The sequence below is a fragment of the Pelobates fuscus genome, chromosome 5 (genome assembly GCF_036172605.1).
Source record: "Pelobates fuscus isolate aPelFus1 chromosome 5, aPelFus1.pri, whole genome shotgun sequence".
NCBI classification, from domain to species: domain Eukaryota; kingdom Metazoa; phylum Chordata; class Amphibia; order Anura; family Pelobatidae; genus Pelobates; species Pelobates fuscus.
Genome location: NC_086321.1, coordinates 369,171,696 through 369,193,591, shown reverse-complemented (window position 1 = coordinate 369,193,591; position 21,896 = coordinate 369,171,696). Strand labels below are relative to the sequence as shown.

The 21,896-nt window shown below is 42.8% G+C and overlaps 1 protein-coding gene across 2 annotated transcripts in view; it reads right to left on the bottom strand.

Annotated features, from left to right (window-relative positions):
* Positions 1–21,896, bottom strand: part of PRKCA (protein kinase C alpha) — a 221,112-nt gene that overhangs the window by 55,565 nt on the left and 143,651 nt on the right. For both annotated transcript variants that reach the window (XM_063456126.1, XM_063456127.1), the window contains exons 4-5: positions 2,435–2,546; positions 595–723 (exon numbers count right to left, since the gene is read on the bottom strand). In XM_063456126.1, the coding sequence (XP_063312196.1) occupies positions 595–723; positions 2,435–2,546 (241 nt within the window). The remainder of the gene's footprint in view (positions 1–594; positions 724–2,434; positions 2,547–21,896) is intronic.

Genomic DNA, 21,896 nt, shown 5'->3' with positions numbered 1-21,896 from the left:
TAGTGAGATGGAAAAAGTAAATTATGTTCGGTGTATTTCCTAGTAATGTCGCAAGTAGTATCATATATAATATAGATTAAAGTTTTATCAAAGAGGGAGGGACAGAACATCACTGCACTTTAAATATCTGAATTTTGTTCACAGAAAATTGGTTGTTTTGAAATTCAAGCTGAAGTTCCGTCACCACGAAAACTCAATTGAAGTGAAAGGTTACACTATCAACATTTCATTATATTTTCCATTCTTATGTACAATTAAATTAATTTAATAAGATGTCTAGTTCTTATTTAAGTTCTGAACTTCGGACAAAAAATATCAGCAGGGGATTCTGGGTAGTGACATGGAAATAGACCATTCAAAGATCTGCAGGGGATTCGGAGTAGTGACATGGAAATGGTGCATTCAAAAATCAGGAGAGGATTCTGTGTGGTGAAACAGCAATGGGCCATCTGGGCAACATGATATGAATTAGTGGAATGAGCCAGAGTAGGATAATACTGGCCACACGCTCTTATTGCGGTGGAATTCAGGAGTTGAGAGCACACAGACAGCGCATGTAAATCAGAAAGACTGATCCGCATTGTTATTTCCTACCTGTGACACTTAATTTGTCCCCGACGACTTCAGCTTTCAGTAAAATTCTACCCCGCTTCTCGGTGTGGTCCATCCCACATAAACTTGGCACGTTCACAACGCACACTTTGTGGACGTTCATGTCACATGCTGCGGGGAAGGAGAAACAACGTTTATAAATGGAACTTCAGCATAAATAGGCATTTTTGCTATTGATGACATTCACAATCCCGCTGTAGATTTATAGGGCACCTGCCATGACATCACATGAATCCCAATAGATAAATTAACCCTACTGAAACATGACTTCAAATTGTAAGATATACACAGCATTTTTCTGAAATTGACTAAATTTGGTTTATCACACACAGGATAAATGTTAGGATCTGGGGAAAAAACTGAAAAAAATAAATGTATTTTAAACACGGTTACCGTGTTATTAAAAAGCGTTGTTATTTTAAAATGTTTTTTTGGGGTACTTGGTTTATATATTGGGGATGAAAAGCATAGCCGGGTGCTGCTTGAATTGTTTTATAGGCTTTTTAAACTAATATTTTTTGATAAACTTTTCAACATACTAAAATATCAAAAATAGAATCTATTTGCAATGTCTTGGTCTGTATGAGCAGTAATAAGACGTCTCTGTACACCCCAGACCCCTAAAGCACTTTAGCTTGCTGAAGTGCTTAATGTGTGAAGAGTGTGTCCTCCCCTCACACAATAGAAATTGCCATTTTTATAAACTAACCTTGTTACACCCCCTTGACTGTCAGACAACCAGTCCTGTTACTTCCTGGTGTGGTTAGCTCAGTGCAGCTAAACTCAAGAGAAAGCAATTGCCCAGAGCACATGCCTTGCATTGGGAGGTCTGTGATTGGACAGACACAGAAAGTCTGGGCGGGGTTAGAAGGGGAGGGCTTGCAAAGGCAGACAAAAGAGCAGCAGCTTTTGCAAAATGATTTAATTTTTGTATTTTCTTATTATGCATGTAAAAATGCTTAACTAAATGCATGCATGTTTTCATTGGGGGTATATCAACCGAACAGTGATTTTATATCTGCTGTACTTGGGCAGTGGCGTGTCCCTTTAAGAGTAAGATGTGGAACATTCTGCTTTTCCATAAATCTTATAACGAATATCTAAACAATGTCTCTCTGTTAAATGCCACGGATATTAATAGTTCTTGTGTCAAACAGACCATAGAAAAGTTTGGCTGAATCTTCAGGAGTCTCTTTTGTTGTTTTTTTTATACATTTGCGGACTTGTTCTGGGCAGACACTGAGCAGTAAATCTGATAAACCCCACATTTCTCTTATCTGTGGCTAAATCAGGGAATCGATTGTAACCGTCTCAGAAACACAATATATTTGGATTCCACAACAGACCAAACACTTCCTATGGGCCTGTTTTAGAATTTATTTGGATAACCGTTACAACCCCCTGGAAAGTTGTATCAATTTCGAAATTCATTTTTTTACAGAAACGTTCTAGAAAAGTGACGTTTGTGCCGAAGAGGTTTCTGAACTACGTTCCCCTAATCCTCAGGAAGCTGCCTAATTTTTAGGGGGTTGCTGTATCTCTTGTACAGAGCGAGTCAGCCTGCATTTTGGATCTGGACCACCCTTTTTGGTGGGATCAGTTTGATATGCAAGAGGCGTAGGTTCTCTTTGTAATGGCACAGGATGACCTCACACCAGCTTTAAACCTATGGAAGGGCAGCGTACTTGAGCGGTTATTCAATCTCTATTCTCTTGCACTCCATTATTTGGATCCCCCACTCGATTCTAGGTCACACTTTTAGCCAGTTAAGTCGGTTCTCCTGTCTATTGGTATTTTGTTAACTCATGGTTGCGGTACTTACTTTCGCATTTCATGCCTTGGTGTATTAGCCCGTACAGAAGGGACCCACAGTGATCGCAGAATGTTGGACTTCCATAGTTGTGGATTTTAAACTTGTGCTTACTTCTTGGGTCCTAGGAACAGAGAGAGTGTTTTGTAAAAACACAAGTAAATAATAAAAACACACAAAAAAAAACCATACAAAATGATTCAAGACTATTATTTTTATAAAGGCAAAACGCGTAACCTCTGCACTATCTCAAATCCCTATGCACACTTAAATAACTGGCCATTAGAGTGTAAGCTCACCTGCCGGTCAAGGCAAACCTCTGAGTCCTACACTTTGCCTAGACAGAGCAGGTGAGCTTGCACTCTAATGGCCATTGGAGTGATGTTAAAATCCTCCTGTTAAGTGTGCACAGGGATTTGGGATAGTGCCCAGGTAACTTTTGTTCCATTCATTTAGGCTGATGAATACGATTACTATTGCTGCCGTCCAGGTATAGTAAGAGTTTGAGAGCAGGGCTCAATTTTCTTTTATGTTATTTTTATGTTCAATGTAGTTATTTACAGAAAGAATCAATGACGTCACAAAATCTACACGGCTCCCACATTAGATCACCGTAGAACATACATACACACACGCACACGCAAAAGAGCCTCAGACAAAAAAAAAAAGACAAAAAAGAAAATACAATATGTCTGTCTTGATGGCAGGAAAGTCTTTTTTTTGTACCAAACGGTATAGTCTACATTAAAATTATACTGGCTGCCAATGAGCAATATAAAGAATGAAGAGCCTGTGTATCATCCAGAACACAGATACAGTGTACAGATAAACACGGCCTTATAACGTAACCGCCCCTGCCCAGCCTGACAGCCTACGGTATGGTCTGGCCCAATGCCAATTAGCAGCCAGGAAATATAAACTAGAATTAGACGGAAATGATAATCGCATGAACGGCTTCACCCTTTACCAGCGCTACCCCAACAGTAAGCCTACACATTGTGTTAATTGAAGCCAATCAACTTGGGTTCTGGCCTTTCCCCTCAACCACAGAACACGTTGCAGTTGGTTTATTGCAGACTCCAAGACAAGTCAGCAGATAGTCTGTACGATCTGTCCTCTAGATCGCAGACATGCCACGAAAACTGCCTTGAAACGAATGATTGCAAATATATTTCCAGATGGTAAACCTGGTGGGTCTCGGATTCTCTGAATTAACAGCTTGCTCCCCCACCCTGCCCCCCAAATTATTTAATTGTAAGATAAAGTGCTGGGTAACCCCTCCCATCAGAGATCATAGTGCTGGTTAGCCCCTCCCCATCAGAGATCATAGTGCTGGTTAGCCCCTCCCCATCAGAAATCATAGTGCTGGTTAGCCCCTCCCCATCAGAAATCATAGTGCTGGTTAGCCCCTCCCATCAGAAATCATAGTGCTGGTTAGCCCCTCCCCATCAGAGATCATAGTGCTGTTAACCCCTCCCCATCAGAGATCATAGTGCTGTTAACCCCTCCCCATCAGAGATCACAGTGCTGTTAACCCCTCCCCATCAGAGATCATAGTGCTGTTAACCCCTCCCCATCGGAGATCATAGTGCTGTTAACCCCTCCCCATCGGAGATCATAGTGCTGTTAACCCCTCCCCATCGGAGATCATAGTGCTGTTAACCCCTCCCCATCAGAGATCATAGTGCTGTTAACCCCTCCCCATCAGAGATCATAGTGCTGTTAACCCCTCCCCATCAGAGATCATAGTGCTGTTAACCCCTCCCCATCAGAGATCATAGTGCTGTTAACCCCTCCCCATCAGAGATCATAGAGCTGTTAACCCCTCCCCATCAGAGATCATAGTGCTGTTAACCCCTCCCCATCAGAGATCATAGTGCTGTTAACCCCTCCCCATCAGAGATCATAGTGCTGTTAACCCCTCCCCATCAGAGATCATAGTGCTGTTAACCCCTCCCCATCAGAGATCATAGTGCTGTTAACCCCTCCCCATCAGAGATCATAGTGCTGTTAACCCCTCCCCATCAGAGATCATAGTGCTGTTGAGCCCTCCCCATCAGAGATCATAGTGCTGTTGAGCCCTCCCCATCAGAGATCATAGTGCTGTTGAGCCCTCCCCATCAGAGATCATAGTGCTGTTGAGCCCCTCCCACCAGAGATCATAGTGCGGGTTAGCCCCTCCCACCAGAGATCATAGTGCGGGTTAGCCCCTCCCACCAGAGATAATAGTGCGGGTTAGCCCCTCCCACCAGAGATCATAGTGCTGGTTAGCCCCTCCCACCAGAGATCATAGTGCTGTTAACCCCTCCCCATCGGAGATCATAGTGCTGTTAACCCCTCCCCATCGGAGATCATAGTGCTGTTAACCCCTCCCCATTAGAGATCATAGTGCTGTTAACCCCTCCCCATCAGAGAACATAGTGCTGTTAACCCCTCCCCATCAGAGATCATAGTGCTGTTGAGCCCTCCCCCATCAGAGATCATAGTGCTGTTGAGCCCCTCCCACCAGAGATCATAGTGCGGATTAGCCCCTCCCACCAGAGATCATAGAGTGGGTTAGCCCCTCCCACCAGAGATCATAGTGTGGGTTAGCCCCTTCCACCAGAGATCATAGTGCTGGTTAGCCCCTCCCCCCCAGAGATAATGCTGTTAGCCCTCCCCATTGGAAACAGCAATATTATATATATATTTATTTTTTATCATCCCGCCCTTCCTAAATTCTATACACATTAATCCCGATTAAAGCCATTGCATTGCTCTTAAATTGTGTAATTTATTCCGGCTAAGCGATACCGCCAACCCACTACCTCTGTGCTTCATCACATCATCGCCACTTATTCTAAGAATGTGCATTTCTGCTGTGGTCTGTGTTTCCACCCTACCTTTTACCCTCTGCACAAATTTGGCCATTTTTAGATCTTTCTGTATCCTCTAATTGCCGAGAGCTTATAAGAAGAATTAAATGGTAGGAACAGCTCCAAAACGTACTTGGGATACTATGATGATTTTAGCTTTACCCTGCCAAAACATGACCAAAGATTTCCGTTCGTTTCCTCCGTGGGATGGATGCTAAAAATACAACAAAAATCAACTATTTTCAGCTTGTACGTTGCAGTGACCGTTGTGTTCTGCAATTTCGAGGCACGACGAGAAGATACAGCAGTGAAATCGATAAAACGTCTTAGAAGCATGACAATTTCAGGTGATTGGGGCACCGATGTATCCAGGTGGTTATTTACGGCATAGTACAGACCTAACACTTGTGGATTATTGATTATAGCCCAGAACACTGTGTGCGCACACACACTTATATTCATGCCCCCAATATACTAGGTACTTTGTACCAAAAATACACTTTAAAAAGAAGCTTGTGTGCTCTTGATGACAAAAACAATTATTTGACATCATCCATGTGCAAGTGTGAAATATCAAGCACCTACATATTACACAGCTTGTGTAAAAGCCCCAGTTTAAGTAGAGTTCATTTTTATGGTACAATTCCAAATCCCTCATTTACATCGAATTGTGCAGTTTCATGTCTGCATTTTACAAAAAATTGTTGCTTTCAATAGAAATGGACATTTTTATAAACTAACCTCATTACACCCCCATGGCTGTCCTTCAGACAACCGGTCCTGTTACTTCTAGGTTTGTTTGGATAAGTGGAGCTAAGCTCAAGAAATGCAGAAATTGCCCAGAGCACCTGCCTTGTAAAGACTTCTCATTGAGCTGCATTGGCAAGTCTGTGATTGGGCAGCTACAGAAAGTCTGGGCGGGGTTAGAAGGGGAGGGCTTGCAAAGGCTGCAGACAAGCGATCAGCAGAAAAGAGACTGACAACCTTTGCAAATTGTTTTTAGATATACGCACAATGCACACGTTTTTATCGGTTTCAAATGTATTTTTTTTTTTCCCATTGCAGTGTTAATATTACACAATAGTAGGATAACAACACAGTATCCATAACACTTATCATGAGAACTGAGATTATTGCAATGGATTACCAATACAAACAGATATACTGTATACATATTTATTGGGGTACGCAGTGTGCGTGTTTGTATGAATGCATAGACATATATGGAGGGTCAATGTGTGTGAAGCATCAGTGTGTTTGAATGCATGAGTTTATCTGAGCGAGTGCTTGTGCAGCATGAGAATGTAGTTGTGTGCTGCCTCCGCAGGTTACCAACAGTCCTGATTTTATTCCCAGGTGACAAAGTGACAGCCCCCTCAAGCCTACTCACCTGTCCTGATATCATACGTCATGTTGGGAGGTAGACCTCATTGTGTATGAATGCTGGGGTATTTGTGGGATGTGTCAATGTATGTTAATGTTGAAATGTTCATTAGAAACTCTGTCTGGCTTAAAGCAGCTGATCGATGGGTGTGTTCCCCAGAACCTGGGGCCTTGGGCAGCTGGACCACAGGTAGTTCCAACACTGAACATGGGTCTTAAATCCTGGCAAACACTGGTCACTTGGGAAAAGTAAACCGGGAGAAGCCCTGCTCGACCATTGGGATGAACTGTGGAGGCAAGTATAGCACTGTACTAGGAAAAATCTTAATCTAGAACTTTGATCCATGAGATGATGAGTATCCTTGTAAAGATTAAGCAAATTACATTACAATCCAGCTCAGACACGGCAAAGCATGAGGAGAAATAGAATTTTCATTTCTCCTCTCTCCATGCGGACTGCCAGGTGCAATGATTGACAGGGAGCCAAGATGGGGGCGACCAGTTACAGGATAGGGGTGTGGATTTCTACATCTATTTTTTATTTCTTACACCTCACAAATGGATATTTGTCAAATATAGGGGATAAGTAAATATGACAAAACACATCCTGGGAAAATACAGGACCCCTTTAAATATATCCTGACTGTGTAAGCAATACATTTAAACTGTTTGAGAATGCTAACACACACAGGCAGAGGTTCTATAAATAGTCATGTTATCCGTATCTAGAAAATATGCCCCTTTATGTCTCCATAATGTCCGGAATTCTTGGTGACAATAACAGTGCTGCAGACATTCTTTAGGGATTTGAATCCATGCAGACTAGACAGCTTCACTCCATTCCTACAAATCATTGTTGCAAACCTATGGTTACTATCTGTGGACTGCGCAGGACACGGATTATTACACTGAGGACTCCTCAAGAGGACCCAGCTTGACATGACGTGTACTTTATAAGATGGTGCATTGTCCCTCATAAAAATCATTTAGATACACGTACGGTTTGGTTTGTGGTGGTATTCAAATGACACCAAATTGGTATTAAGAGGCTCAATGTCCACCAAAAAAGGGATAGCTACACTGGCCACTCCTCAGATGGCTGCTAGTGGAGCTTCCTGGGGCAGTGCTGCACAGTGACGGATATTCAGGGTCTCCACCCTCTGCATGCAGACACTGAACTTTCCTCATAGAGATTCACTGATTGAATGCAACTCTAGGAGAAGATGCTGATAGGCCAGGGCGCGTTTGGTTCTGCTCCCCATGGGAAAGCATTGTAATTGGCTCAGGTAATCACTTCTGATGATGTCATTTAAGGAGGCGGATCAGGGACAGAGCCAGCATCAAACTGGAATAAAAGGTAAGATTTTACTATATTTAGGAGGACTAAGGAAGCCAGATAGTGTTAACACTATAGGGTGAGGAATACATGCTTACGTTCCTGACCCTATAGTGTTCCTTTATTGCAAAATACTGAAACTGATCTCCCCAACTGAATTGTTGGTTGAATGAAACCACTTGTCCACGTTTGCATGCTTAATAAACAAAGTTTCTTGCACACGATTTGTTGCTTGGCAATTTTGCAACAAGCAGCAAATGTGCTAATACAATGTCCACTGGCACAATGTCACATGCTGGGACTTAGCCAGGCAAGTACCACAATTCAATGTTCCCATGTCCTGCATTGGTGATCCAAAGTGTGAACAAGCTGGTGGTAGGGACCCCTTAAAAATCTAAAGCGTTAAACAGTTTGTAAATGTAAGGAAGATCTTCTAAACAATGAGCAATTTCATAACATTTAAGATTGGTGCTTCACACAACAGCACGGTTTAACAATGAGAAATAAGTCTGTTTCCAAGATTTACCTAAACAACAGCAGCCAGCCATGTTAAATTCGAAATTAATATTTACTTTGGAAGAAGAAAACCACTTGAGATGAAATCTAAACACTGCTCTGTGCCAAAACGGAGTGGAAATCGCCAACCCGCGTCACGGTTTCAGATGCTTTTTTTTCAAAGCAAAGAATTTGGCCAGAATCAGGAGAATGCGACAGAATAAATCAGAAACTCTACACAAGCATTGCAAACAGCAGGAGAAAAGGCCTGCAGAGGTCAGATTTATTTTTTGAGTGGGTGCAGAGGAATAGGAGAGTGGAAGAAGAATTAACACCGGGTGGTGAAAGGAAACTAATTCAGCTTGCAGGGGGTGGCTGGGGTGGAAGGAAATGTTCCTTAAAATAATGAAAATATTTTTAACTCCTTTAAAACATGGCACCTTTTAATGTAAACAACAAAACTCATTCACTCTATAACAGGGGGTAAGAGATGGGGCGCACCTCTGGTTGCACGTTTGAAACAGTAAATGTAGGGCTCACTCATTCCATGTGTACATTATTCACGTGTTGCATCTCCTGTAATAAATATCCAAAGAGCAAATGGCCCAAAAGGGACAATTCATTTTGGAGGTGTACCTGGAGGCTTGGCAAGGGACGGGGTTATTTGAAAAGTGTTATATCCCTTAACAACCTACAAATTTAAAGACAGATTACTGCAAGTTTTATCGTGGTGAAGCGGTTATACACCTCTATTGACCAGTAATGTGAAGCTATCATACATCTCTAATCAACGGTAATGTGAAGCTCTGGTATTCACCTCTATTGACCAGTAACGTGAAGCTGTTATACACTTCGAATCACCAGTAACGTGAAGCCGTTATACACTTCGAATCACCAGTAACGTGAAGCTGTTACACACCTCTAAACACAGGTAACATGAAGTGGATATACACCTCTAATCACCGGTAATGTGAAGCTCTGTTATTCACCTCTATTGACCAGTAATGTGAAGCTGTTATACACCTCTCCTCTAAACACAGGTAACATGAAGTGGATATACACCTCTAATCACCGGTAATGTGAAGTTCTGTTATTCACCTCTATTGACCAGTAACGTGAAGCTGTTATACACTTCGAATCACCAGTAACGTGAAGCTGTTACACACCTCAAAACACAGGTAACATGAAGTGGATATACACCTCTAATCACCGGTAATGTGAAGCCGCTACGCACGTCTAGTCATCGGTAACGTAAAGCTGTTATACACCTCTAATCACCGGTAACGTGAAGCTGTTATACACCTCTAATCACCGGTAACGTGAAGCTGTTATACACCTCTAATCACCGGTAACGTGAAGCTGTTATACACCTCTAATCACCGGTAACGTGAAGCTGTTATACACCTCTAATCACCGGTAATGTGAAGCTCTGTTATTCACCTCTATTGACCAGTAACGTAAAGCTGTTATACACCTCTAATCACCGGTAATGTGAAGCTCTGTTATTCACCTCTATTGACCGGTAACGTGAAGCTGTTATACACTTCGAATCACCGGTAACGTGAAGTGGTTATATACTTCTAGTCACCAGTATTTAAAGTGTGTAGGTCTAAAATAGGGCCCATCCCTCAAAATCTGAAATAAGGGCAGGTAACAAATCCCTTCCAAGTAATGCACTGACCGCAGCTAGCACGGTAGCCATTTCTGAAGAATGCGTCGTATTGGCGTAACCCAAGGCACTAACCGCTAATCAACGCATGGAAGCGAAAAGGAGACACGTTGCTCCTGTAAAGATGCACCAATTCCTCTCTTTAGTGACAGCTTTTTTTTTTTGTTGCAATTTAGCCCTGTATGTTAAACGTCACTCTAACCGCTCTAGAGAGTTCTATCCTTGTTAATCCCCTAACTTGCAAAACCTCCATATAAAGTAAAAAAGATAACGGTTATGGGATTTCACACCTTCTGCGTCAGATGAACGTACAATAATATTTATGCATACTTCGTCCGGATAACCCTTTAACAACCAGAAAAACCTCGAACAATAATGAAAAACAAAAGCAACACAAATGTGTGTTCACTGCATTCCGGTAATGCTGGCTGTGCATGATGGTAAATGTAGTTCACAAACAATTAGAGTGTCAAGGAAGGGAGGCAGGAATTTTTAAAGTGACAGATAGGGAGAACGTGGTAGCGTACTTCAAAACGTGTTCTCGGAATCCCCAGAAGACAGATCTCCTGGGGCAACAAAGATTATCTGCCTGCCATGTGTTTCTCATTCCGAAATTCCAATCTCAAATGGGAACAGAACTGGAGGCTTGGGTAGCTATGGATAATCTTATCCCTAAAACGTTTAACCCTCCTGGTGTCCACCGGGCCTCAGACTGGCTGGCAGAGTAAAAGGTCCGATATTAGAAGGGGCCATGTGTGGCTCTCAGACAGGCTGGGGTGGACATTGCGATAGGTGGAACTAAGGGTTATGTTCCCTATTAAGGGTTAATAAGTATAGGGGTGTATATAAAAAATACCCCTTTCTGTCTCATTAGAGATATCTTTGCCAGAAGCTCAAGGAAGCAGGCTGAAGGGTCAGTGTTAGGACCTGCTTAGGGGGGGTCTGCCTTAACGTTGGCAGGCGGGCATTCCCTCCAATGGCCATTGGAGCAACTAAATGACCTCCATTTGTCTAAATATACATAGGGATTAAGGAGAAAGCGCAAGTAACATTTTCTTTTCTTTGGTTTTTACTATATATTGGGGCTGATGTGTATTGTAGTCATTGCTGCTGGCCCAGTAGTAATGGGACTAAGCGCAGGACTTCTCTTTTTGTATTTGTAGGAACTAAGGGTTATGTTTTACTATTCTGGAAGCCAGATGCACTGTCCACTAGTATGCCCTGCTCAGTAGTAGTCATGGAACGGCCTGTTGGTGGAGGTTAGAGGGTAGACAAAAGACGTATGTCAGACAGCACTCGTGCAACAGATCCAAAAACTCTATTAGGTTCACTAACTAAACATTGAATTTTTTACTGCATTGAAAACCGAATTGTAAAATGAAGGAAAAAAACAAAAACCGGCTGCAACTATATCAGCTAAATCTGATACAAAATACAGCTTTAAATGTTACAAGGCTACTTAAAAACCCCTATCTTAGCAAACTAACAAGGAGATCCAGTTCCATCATACGGCCATATCATGTTAAGCCCACCGGTACACAGCTCCTCGCTGACAAATGCATGGCCCGGGTGTGTACCCCAACTTGGCACTTTGGATGGCAAATTCACTAACATTTTGTGCTCCACCTCTGCCATCAATATTCTAACTTTCACAATAAAGCAGAGAGGAACAGAATAAAGAGTCTAGAACAATGTAGTTATTGGGAGACAGCTGGCAGAGCTCCCATTATCATTATGTATTGACTCATTATACAGGGGAGGTGCACTAAATAAATATCATAAGGGGATGCGGATACAAGTTTCTAAATAGCTGTTCCTGCTTTCCCTGAAAAAAAAGGAAATTCGTGCCTTTGAGGCAAAGATACCCAACAGGCAACCCCACGAAAGCAGTTTTATAACTACAGCTCCCATAAGGCCTTAATGGCTGCACACAAATATACAGTCGAACCTTGACATTAAACACACGTACATAGAAAGCAACTGTGGAGCAAAATGCGACAATGGAACTGCTTCACTTTTGGTTTTTAGAATAATTATTTACACTGATCTTTCTATGAACCATCAGATTATCACTGGCGTCATCGAGACAATTTAGGAGATTTAGAAACAAAACATTCGGTTGACCACTAGACTCAAAATTATTATTCCCTTGAGGATTACTCCACTGCCGGAACTTTGTATCACTTTCTGGTCCTGACACTGTGATTAATCTCCTCCAATCTATTCACTATAAGAGATCGGTTCTTTCATTAAGTGAATACAGAGATAAACTGATTGTGTTAGCCTGAGAATACACAATACGGTTTACGTAGTTCAATGTAAAAAATGAAATCAGGACCGAAGCGGTAATACAGCTTTTAAAACATGGCAATAATTAATAAGGAGTACGCACACTAACTAGATAAGATTAGACAATTAGAAGTTCAGTATTTTATACACTTTGTATTGTTTGCACGTTGGGATGAGGATAAACCATATGCCGTGGTTAATCTGTAGAAAGGAGCCAAGCTGGGATCCAATTAGCGAGAATGCGAAATGGCAGTCCAATGTTCACCGTCGAAGTGGGGATCACAGGAGCCATATGTGAGAGGGAAGACGCGAGATTAGTTTCATGGCGTAGCGGCAATGGCATCTGGCAGGATATCCAAGATAAACCAGCCTGGGGACCCTGTTCTAGAACTCACATTCTGATGTCCAATGATAAAGCAAGCTCTAAAACTTTCACTGAATAATCCGTTCTGTCAGGTGTAATATAATCCAAACTAAGTCATCTAGCTATATTGCAATATTAGAACAGAATTTTGGGACCCTTTAACGGTAGCGAAGTGGGCATCAAAGTAAAAAAGGGCTACGTGGCTTGCAGTAGAAAGGGTTCTTAACACTAAATGAAACTGCTTCCAAATCACTGTATAAAGAAACCAAATTAGTGCAATATAACGGACACCATTAGCGGCAATAGTCCGAAATTGCGCCAGGTGTTGTTAAAGCCCAGGGAACTGGCATAGCAATCCATGAATCTGCAGGATGCATAAAGCCAAGAAAATGACATGTAGTGATATTCATCCAGATCAGCCTGGGTGGTATGGCGTGGGGACCACTCATTCGAAAACTAGAATAATCAGAAAGTGTTTGCCAACACTTGCAAAAAAAGAGATTACATATTCAAATTGTTTAAAAAATAAATAAAATAAAAAGATCAAGTACCCTTCAGCTGGAGAAATGCTCAAATGCAAGGAGTGAGACACCTTTCTCTAATCTCCTATTTAATTTGTTAAAGGACTGAGAAGGATGCTGACTAATGTGCGTGGACCCCGGGGTGACACTTGCAAATGCTCAACTTAATGGCATGAAACAGAAGCGGATTTGAAGGAAACACGCAAACTTTAACCCTTGAAGAACCGCAGGGCAAATCGCTTTCAGATTCTGAGAACAAGCACGATGTCCATCAGAATGGGAATGCAACCTCATTAAAAAGGGTAACCCAAAAATAAATGATGGCCAACATTAAATTTCAATGTAACAGCCCAAATCGTATGGAAACTCTGGCTAAAATACATTCAATCTTACGTCAATGGAAGAGCGTTTTGTAACAAAGGTTTCCACGCACTCGAATTGTTTCCAAAATAAGACATTCCCATGGACGAGCGTACATTGAATACACAGGATAACGGCAGTGTTTACAACTGACAAGTAGTATCTTACAGCATGGAATCTATTGCATAAATAAGTGAATGTCACAATATCCTATTTTAAGTAAAGCAAGGGTTGACAAATATCAGCAGGATTTATGCAAGAATATATTTATTATATATTTATTTTATTCGGGAGCTCTGCATCCTGAGCTTAGTAACATTTTTCTTGGTAGTATTTTTCTCACTGAATAATACAGTACACGACAGAGCAACAATTTGAGAGTTCATCTGCCAAAGTCAGCAGTCCAAACTAAAAATCACACAAAGCCATAACAAAGCCTTCCAAGGATACGCCATGTGTAACAATTTAACATGGTATCCTGGCATCTGTGCTGTTGCTTAGCAACCCCCGATATTAGGATTTTACAGCGGATGAAAGGTCAAAGAGGATGGTAGATTGCAATGTGTCATGGTCCAAAAACAAAACACGGATAGCTATTGGGGACAATAGGATAAAAATGTGACAATTTTACCAAGATATTCATTATTAAAATCTCTCGTTTGTGTATCTGTGGATAGAGATCGGATATGATGACTATGTACTGATGTGGAAATCTGATTAAATAATTTTCCACCCAGCAATAACCCATTTAAAATACTAGTACTATCCCGTTTTCATTTAAAAAAAAAATTAAAAGTTAAATATATATGGGAAGAATTTTTTGTTATATCTGAATGTTCATTGCACCAAGTGACCACCAGGGGGCGGTAGAGTATACTGGCAAAGTGGAGTTATCAAACAATCAACAGTTTGAATAGTTTGAGTTATGTTTATTTGATACAATTTTTACTACGGTCTTCATAAGGCATCTCAGAAAGGGCAGAGTAAAAGGTTTTATAGCGAATACATAATTAAAGAATGTAAGCTCATTGAGCAGGGCCCTCTCACCTCTCTGTTCCTGTACGTCCAATTGTCTGGTTAAAATGACATGTCTGTTAGTTCACCCATTGTACAGCGCTACGGAATCTGATGGCGCTATATAAATAATAAAATAATAATAATATAAACCATACATCTGATAAATCAGTCTGTGAAAGTTGTGTATTTGCGGTTATTTTATGGTTTTAACATATTCTTGCACCCCCGCCATCACCAATTAAACCCCAATGAGCTTCGCTTTGTCTTAAGCTCCAAAGAGGATAAGTGTAAAAACAAAAAAGGATTTTATAAAAGTGGACATCTTCGGAAACAAACACAGGGCTCAGTTAAGCCAATTATTTATATATTCTGTAATAGCGCTGTACAATAGGTAGAACAGGCAAGCAATTCTAAGAAAACATGTTTGACAAACAGGAACAGTTGGTGAAGATGAGAGTTCTTTCTTCGGTCGGTCTCTGTATCAGTCTCCATAGCCCCATATCAGAAACAAGTAGCCGACAGGGCTATGAAGACTCATCTCGAAATTGTGGTGAATTCAAATCCAACTGCTGTCGTCACTGCTTATTTTAACCTACATTTTGCCAAAGTTGGAGAATTTTTCTAGATCAGCTGTTTTTGCATTTTTCCCCACATTTTAACTTGTTCCAAGTTTAGTGAATAAAGTCGTGTGCCTACAAGAGCTTACACTCTATATAAGAAGAAAATGACAGGTTTTAATTCTAAGCTTGATGCCCAACAAAAACACAAATGTGTTTTGTTTTGTTTTTTAGTTGTAATTTTGAAGTAGAGAGAGTGTATGATTTCTCCTTTTTTTCTATTATTCTAAACTCACAAAAAGCACGGAGAAGTTTGAAAATCGCTCGGCACTCGTCGTGACTTTGTTGCTGAGCTGTACAAGTGGGGTGTTCGCTGAACCCTATGATTGCATTACGTGAGGCACCCAGTGTTTCATTTCAAATGAGGCGCAAACACGCAGTTCAGAAGAACAGCTTAAGTTCTCAGTGAAGTGGTTCTGAGAGTCAGTGAGGCCTAAAAACATTGCTTTTTCCCGCATGTCCGACGGCTAAAACATGATCTTCCGTTACTGCAGACTCCGGCAGAATGACACGGCCACAAATTGTACTTCAATAAGCAGCAATGAGTGAAATCCGAGAATTCCATCCATCCAGTCACCCCTCTGCTAACAAACACCGCTGGCAAATCCTTAAACCAAGAGACTTATTGACCAAACAGAGAAAGGAGTGTAACGAGTATATACCCCTACACGCAGGATCCAGCCTAACAGAAGACAGTACAGAGGAGAGATACGTCTACCGGACCTTAGAGTGGCCGGACTCGACGTAATAGGATAAAACAGAGTCAGGAACGATCCGAGGTCAAGGGCACAAAGAGACAGCGTAAACGAAAACTAGCCGGGGACTGGTACACAGGAATCAGCAAGCCGGCAAACAGTACAGAATAGGATAAAGCGAAAACGAAGTCAGAATACATAGCCAAGGTCAAATACGGAGAAACACAACTGAACACAACAAGCACTAAAGGGAACTGTAGCAGAAACCACGATAGGGCAACGAACTAAGGGAAAAGGGTAAGTATAAGTAGCCTTCAAACTAATGTGATTGGCTCCTGTCACTTCCACTCCCCCAACAGGTAAGTGTATGGGGTGATTGGCATGACAGGAGCCAATGGGAGCCTTTTTGCAATTTAGGCTCCCACTGTCTCTTTAAGAGCGCGCCCGAGATTCGCGGCGCGCTCTTAGCTGCAGGCGGGACACGTGACCGCTTCTCGCGGTCACTGCCCGCCTTCCTGTCTGAACAGTCGGACGAGCCGCGCGCGGCTCGTGCAGCCGCAGGACCGCGCGCGGCTTGAAGAGAGGACCGCGTCCGGCCCCCGGATAAGGTAAGTACCGCTACAGTACCCCCCCTGAGGACACGCCCTCCGGGCGGGCAGGACCAGGCCTGGCAGGAAAACGCGAATGGAAAGAACGTACAAGGCGGGGAGCATGAACAGCATCCGCAGAAATCCAACTGCGCTCCTCAGGCCCATAACCCTTCCAATGTACCAAGTACTGAAGCCGACCCCTAAGAAAACGAGAGTCAATAACAGCAGATACTTCGAACTCCTCATGACCCTCCACAGAGACAGGAGGGGGAGGGGGAGTATGCCGGGTATAGCGGTTGCGTACGTAAGGCTTCAACAAAGAGGTGTGAAATACATTGGGTATACGCAGATTCTTAGGCAGACCCAAGGCATAAGAAACGGGATTAACCTTATGTATAATGCGATAAGGACCAATGAAGCGGGGAGCCAATTTCATAGAAGGCACCCGGAGGCGAATATTCCGTGTGGAAAGCAAAACCCTGTCCCCCACAACATAGGAAGGAGCCGCTCTGCGATGCTTGTCAGCCTGAGCCTTCTGGCGAGCAGCAGAGTCCACCAAAGAACGCTGAACCTGCTCCCAAGTATTACGCAAACCAGCCAAATGCTCATCCAGAACTGGCATGCCCTGAGAGGAGAATGCAGCCGGAAGAACAACGGGATGCTGGCCATAGACAACGTAAAAAGGGCTTTTGCCGGAAGAATCATGAGTGGCATTATTCCGAGCAAATTCAGCCCAAGGAAGCAGGTCAGACCAATTGTCCTGATGGTGAGACACAAAACAACGGAGGTACTGCTCAAGAGACTGGTTGGCACGTTCAGCAGCTCCATTAGACTGGGGATGGTAAGCGGAAGAAAATGAGAGGGAAATACCCATCTCCGAACAAAAGGCTTTCCAGAACCTGGAAATAAATTGGCTACCCCTATCGGATACAATAGATAAGGGAATACCATGTAATCGAAACACTTCTCTAGCGAAGATAAGAGCCAATTCCTTGGAAGTGGGCAACTTGCGAAGAGACACAAAGTGAGCCATTTTGGAAAACCGATCTACTATCATTAGGATGACTGTGTTACCATTCGAAGGGGGTAATTCAACAATAAAATCCATTGATAGATTAGACCAAGGTCTCTCGGGAACGGGCAATGGATGCAACAGCCCACAAGGAACTCTACGAGAGGTTTTCATACATGCACAAGTAGTACAAGCACTTATATAGTCAGTAACATCCTTACGTAAGGTATCCCACCAGAAATACCGAGAAACGGCTGACACTGTTTTGGAAATACCAGGATGTCCAGCAGTCTTAGTATCGTGATAAAGTGACAGAATATCCCGTCTCTCGGGAATGTCAATGAACAATTTATCATTAGGCCTCTCGCTGGGTGCCATGCCTTGTTTCGCTTGTATGGCCTGCAAGAGGGACGAGGAAATAGACAATATAGTAGTTGCTATTATCCTGTCTGGGGGAATGACAGGAGTGACATCAATCTCCTGTTTGTCAATAGTCTCGAATTGTCTGGACAGAGCGTCCGCTTTGGTGTTCCGGTCACCTGGCCTATAGGTGATTATATAATTAAAATGAGACAAGAACAGTGACCACCTAGCCTGCCTTGAAGACAATCTTTTAGCTTCGCTAAGGTAGGATAGGTTCTTATGATCTGTAAATATGAGAATAGGATCCTTAGTTCCTTCTAGCAAATGTCTCCATTCTTTGAGTGCTAAAATGATAGCAAGGAGTTCGCGATTACCCACATCATAATTCCTCTCTGCCTTGGACATTTGTTTAGAAAAGAAGCCACAAGGATGCAATGGCTTGTCAGGAGACTCTCTTTGGGATAAGACAGCACCTACCCCTATATCGGAAGCATCAACCTCAAGTATATATGGCAATGAGGGGACAGGATGCTGTAAAATAGGGGCAGAGGCAAACGTAGTTTTAAGAAAGTCAAAAGCCTGAAGTGCCTCAGTAGACCAGACACGTGTATTGCCATCCTTTTTAGTCATACGAGTAATAGGCGCTACTATAGACGAAAAACCTTTGATAAAACGTCTATAATAATTAGAGAAACCCAGAAAACGCTGGATGGCTTTCAGACCTTGCGGCAGAGGCCATTCTATGACTGCAGCGAGCTTCTGGGGATCCATCCGAAAACCCTCGGCGGAAATCAAATACCCTAAAAACTGGACCTCGGACTGGTCGAATAGACATTTTTCTAATTTGCAATAAAGACCATTAGCAAGAAGGGTCTTCAGAACTGTTGTAACATGTCTGTGATGAGCGTGAATGTCAGTAGAATATATTAAAATGTCATCCAAGTACACAATAACAAATGAGTGAATAAAGTCCCTTAAGACATCATTAATAAATTCTTGGAACACTGCTGGGGCATTGCAAAGCCCAAATGGCATGACGGTATACTCATAATGACCTGACCGAGTGTTAAAGGCTGTCTTCCATTCGTGGTCCTTTTTAATACGTATCAAATTGTATGCTCCTCTAAGATCTAATTTGGTGAATACCGTAGCATGTTTGAGCCTGTCAAACAATTCTGTTATTAGAGGTATAGGGTAAGCATTTTTGATGGTGATCTTGTTAAGACCTCTATAATCAATGCAAGGTCTTAAATCACCTTCTTTCTTTGATACAAAGAAGAACCCCGCTCCAGCCGGAGAAGAGGATCTTCTAATAAATCCCTTGTCTAATGACTCTTTAATGTACTCCTCCATGACACGGTTTTCTTGAACCGATAGGGGGTACACCCTGCCCTTAGGAGGTATAGTACCAGGCAACAAATCAATAGCACAATCGTAGGGTCTGTGAGGCGGTAATTTGTCAGCCTCTCTTTTATCAAAGACAGTCTTTAAAGTTAAATACTGAGAGGGTATTGTCGTAGATAAAGGAGGAACAGTAGGAACGTTAATAGAATTCACAGGCGTGACTTCAATAGTACATGACTCATGGCAGGCTTCACTCCATGATTTTATCTGCCCTGTCTCCCAGTCAAAAATGGGATTGTGGGCACGTAACCATGGATACCCTAACACCAACTGTGAAGAGGGAGAGGTGATGACCTGGAACCGAATGGTTTCATAGTGTAGAACCCCTGTGTACATGTGTAGCGGTGCAGTCTCGTGAGTAACAACAGGAGATATCAATGGTCTACCATCTATGGCCTCAATGGCCAAGGGTATCTCCTTCTCTCTGATGGGAATATTGTTTCTCTTTACAAAACCAGAGTCTATAAAGTTCTCGGCTGCCCCAGAATCAACCAGGGCGTCTATGTTTTCAACTATACAACTCTCTCCCATATGTAAAGAAACAGGGAGAAGCAGTCGGTTAGGAGGCAATGTAGGAGACTTAGAAATCACACCCAAGGCCAGTCCCCTATAAGGTCTTAGGTGCGAGAGTTTTCCGGGAGCAGAGGACACTCCTTTACCATATGGTCTCTCTTACCACAATATAGGCAGAGTCCCTCCCTTCTCCTATGTAATTTCTCAGTATCTGAGAGTTTGGCAACCCCTAATTGCATAGGTTCCTCTTCAGATACTTTAACACTCTCCGGTATATTAACTCTGGGTTGAATAGGTGTAACAAAACGTCTATTCCTGTTCTTAGTATAGAGCCTGTCACGAATCCTATTATCTATATCGATGAGGTAGTCAATAAGGTCCTCTAAGGCAATAGGAAGCTCCTTAGCTGCTACCTCATCCAATATAGAGTCTGATAAACCTTCCATGAAGGCCGTAGTTAACCCATTATTGGTCCAATCGACCTGTGAGGCAAGGGTACGAAACTGTATAGCGTAATCAGCCACAGACCTAGAACCCTGTTTAACCCTCATTAATGCTCTAGCGGCATTCTTAGACCTTTTCATAGTATCAAAAGTTCTGCGAAAAGCTGTTAGGAAACTGTGAAAGTTATGCACCATAGGTCCATTAGCCTCCCAAATAGGGTTTGCCCATTCAAGTGCTTTGTCGGTAAGTTGGTGCATAAAGAACCCAACTTTAGACCTCTATGTGGGAAATGAACGTGGATACATTTCAAAATGAAACTCTATTTGGTTAATGAACCCTCTGCATGTCTTAGAATCCCCTCCATACCTAGGAGGAGGCGTTAAATGTGCTGTAGCGTTAGGCATAGTCGATGCTTCAGGAAGCAGGGGTGCAGGAGGGTTAGGTGCGGTTGCTGGAATGGTTCTAGCTAAGAGCGTCTGGAGAGCCTGAGCTATTTGATCCATACGGTGATCCTGCTCTACAAATCTAGCCTCATGGGTCGCCATCTGTTGAGCTAAATCTGCGGGGTCCATGGCCCTATCGTAATGTAACGAGTATATACCCCTACACGCAGGATCCAGCCTAACAGAAGACAATACAGAGGAGAGATACGTCTACCAGACCTTAGAGTGGCCGGACTCGACGTAATAGGATAAAACAGAGTCAGGAACGATCCGAGGTCAAGGGCACAAAGAGACAGCGTAAACGAAAACTAGCCGGGGACTGGTACACAGGAATCAGCAAGCCGGCAAACAGTACAGAATAGGATAAAGCGAAAACGAAGTCAGAATACAAAGCCAAGGTCAAATACGGAGAAACACAACTGAACACAACAAGCACTAAAGGGAACTGTAGCAGAAACCACGATAGGGCAACGAACTAAGGGAAAAGGGTAAGTATAAGTAGCCTTCAAACTAATGTGATTGGCTCCTGTCACTTCCACTCCCCCAACAGGTAAGTGTATGGGGTGATTGGCATGACAGGAGCCAATGGGAGCCTTTTTGCAATTTAGGCTCCCACTGTCTCTTTAAGAGCGCGCCCGAGATTCGCGGCGCGCTCTTAGCTGCAGGCGGGACACGTGACCGCTTCTCGCGGTCACTGCCCGCCTTCCTGTCTGAACAGTCGGACGAGCCGCGCGCGGCTCGTGCAGCCGCAGGACCGCGCGCGGCTTGAAGAGAGGACCGCGTCCGGCCCCCGGATAAGGTAAGTACCGCTACAAGGAGGCAACAAGGATATTACAAATTGTCGTGTAAAATAGACAAACAGCAAAGACTACCCAACTCTCCAATCTTCAAACATGACTATTAAAAAAAATACAAAAAATTTAAAACATTTTTTGCAAATCCTCTGTCAATTTTCCAGAGCCTCACAATAATCGTTATTCTAGTGTATTCAAATGGAGGACTTTAAATTATAGATTGCAAGCTCTTGGAGAACAGCCCTTGAATCACCGCCACATTTTAAGCGGTGTTTGAGGTCTTCCTTTTTCCACGCCACAAATGGGTTGG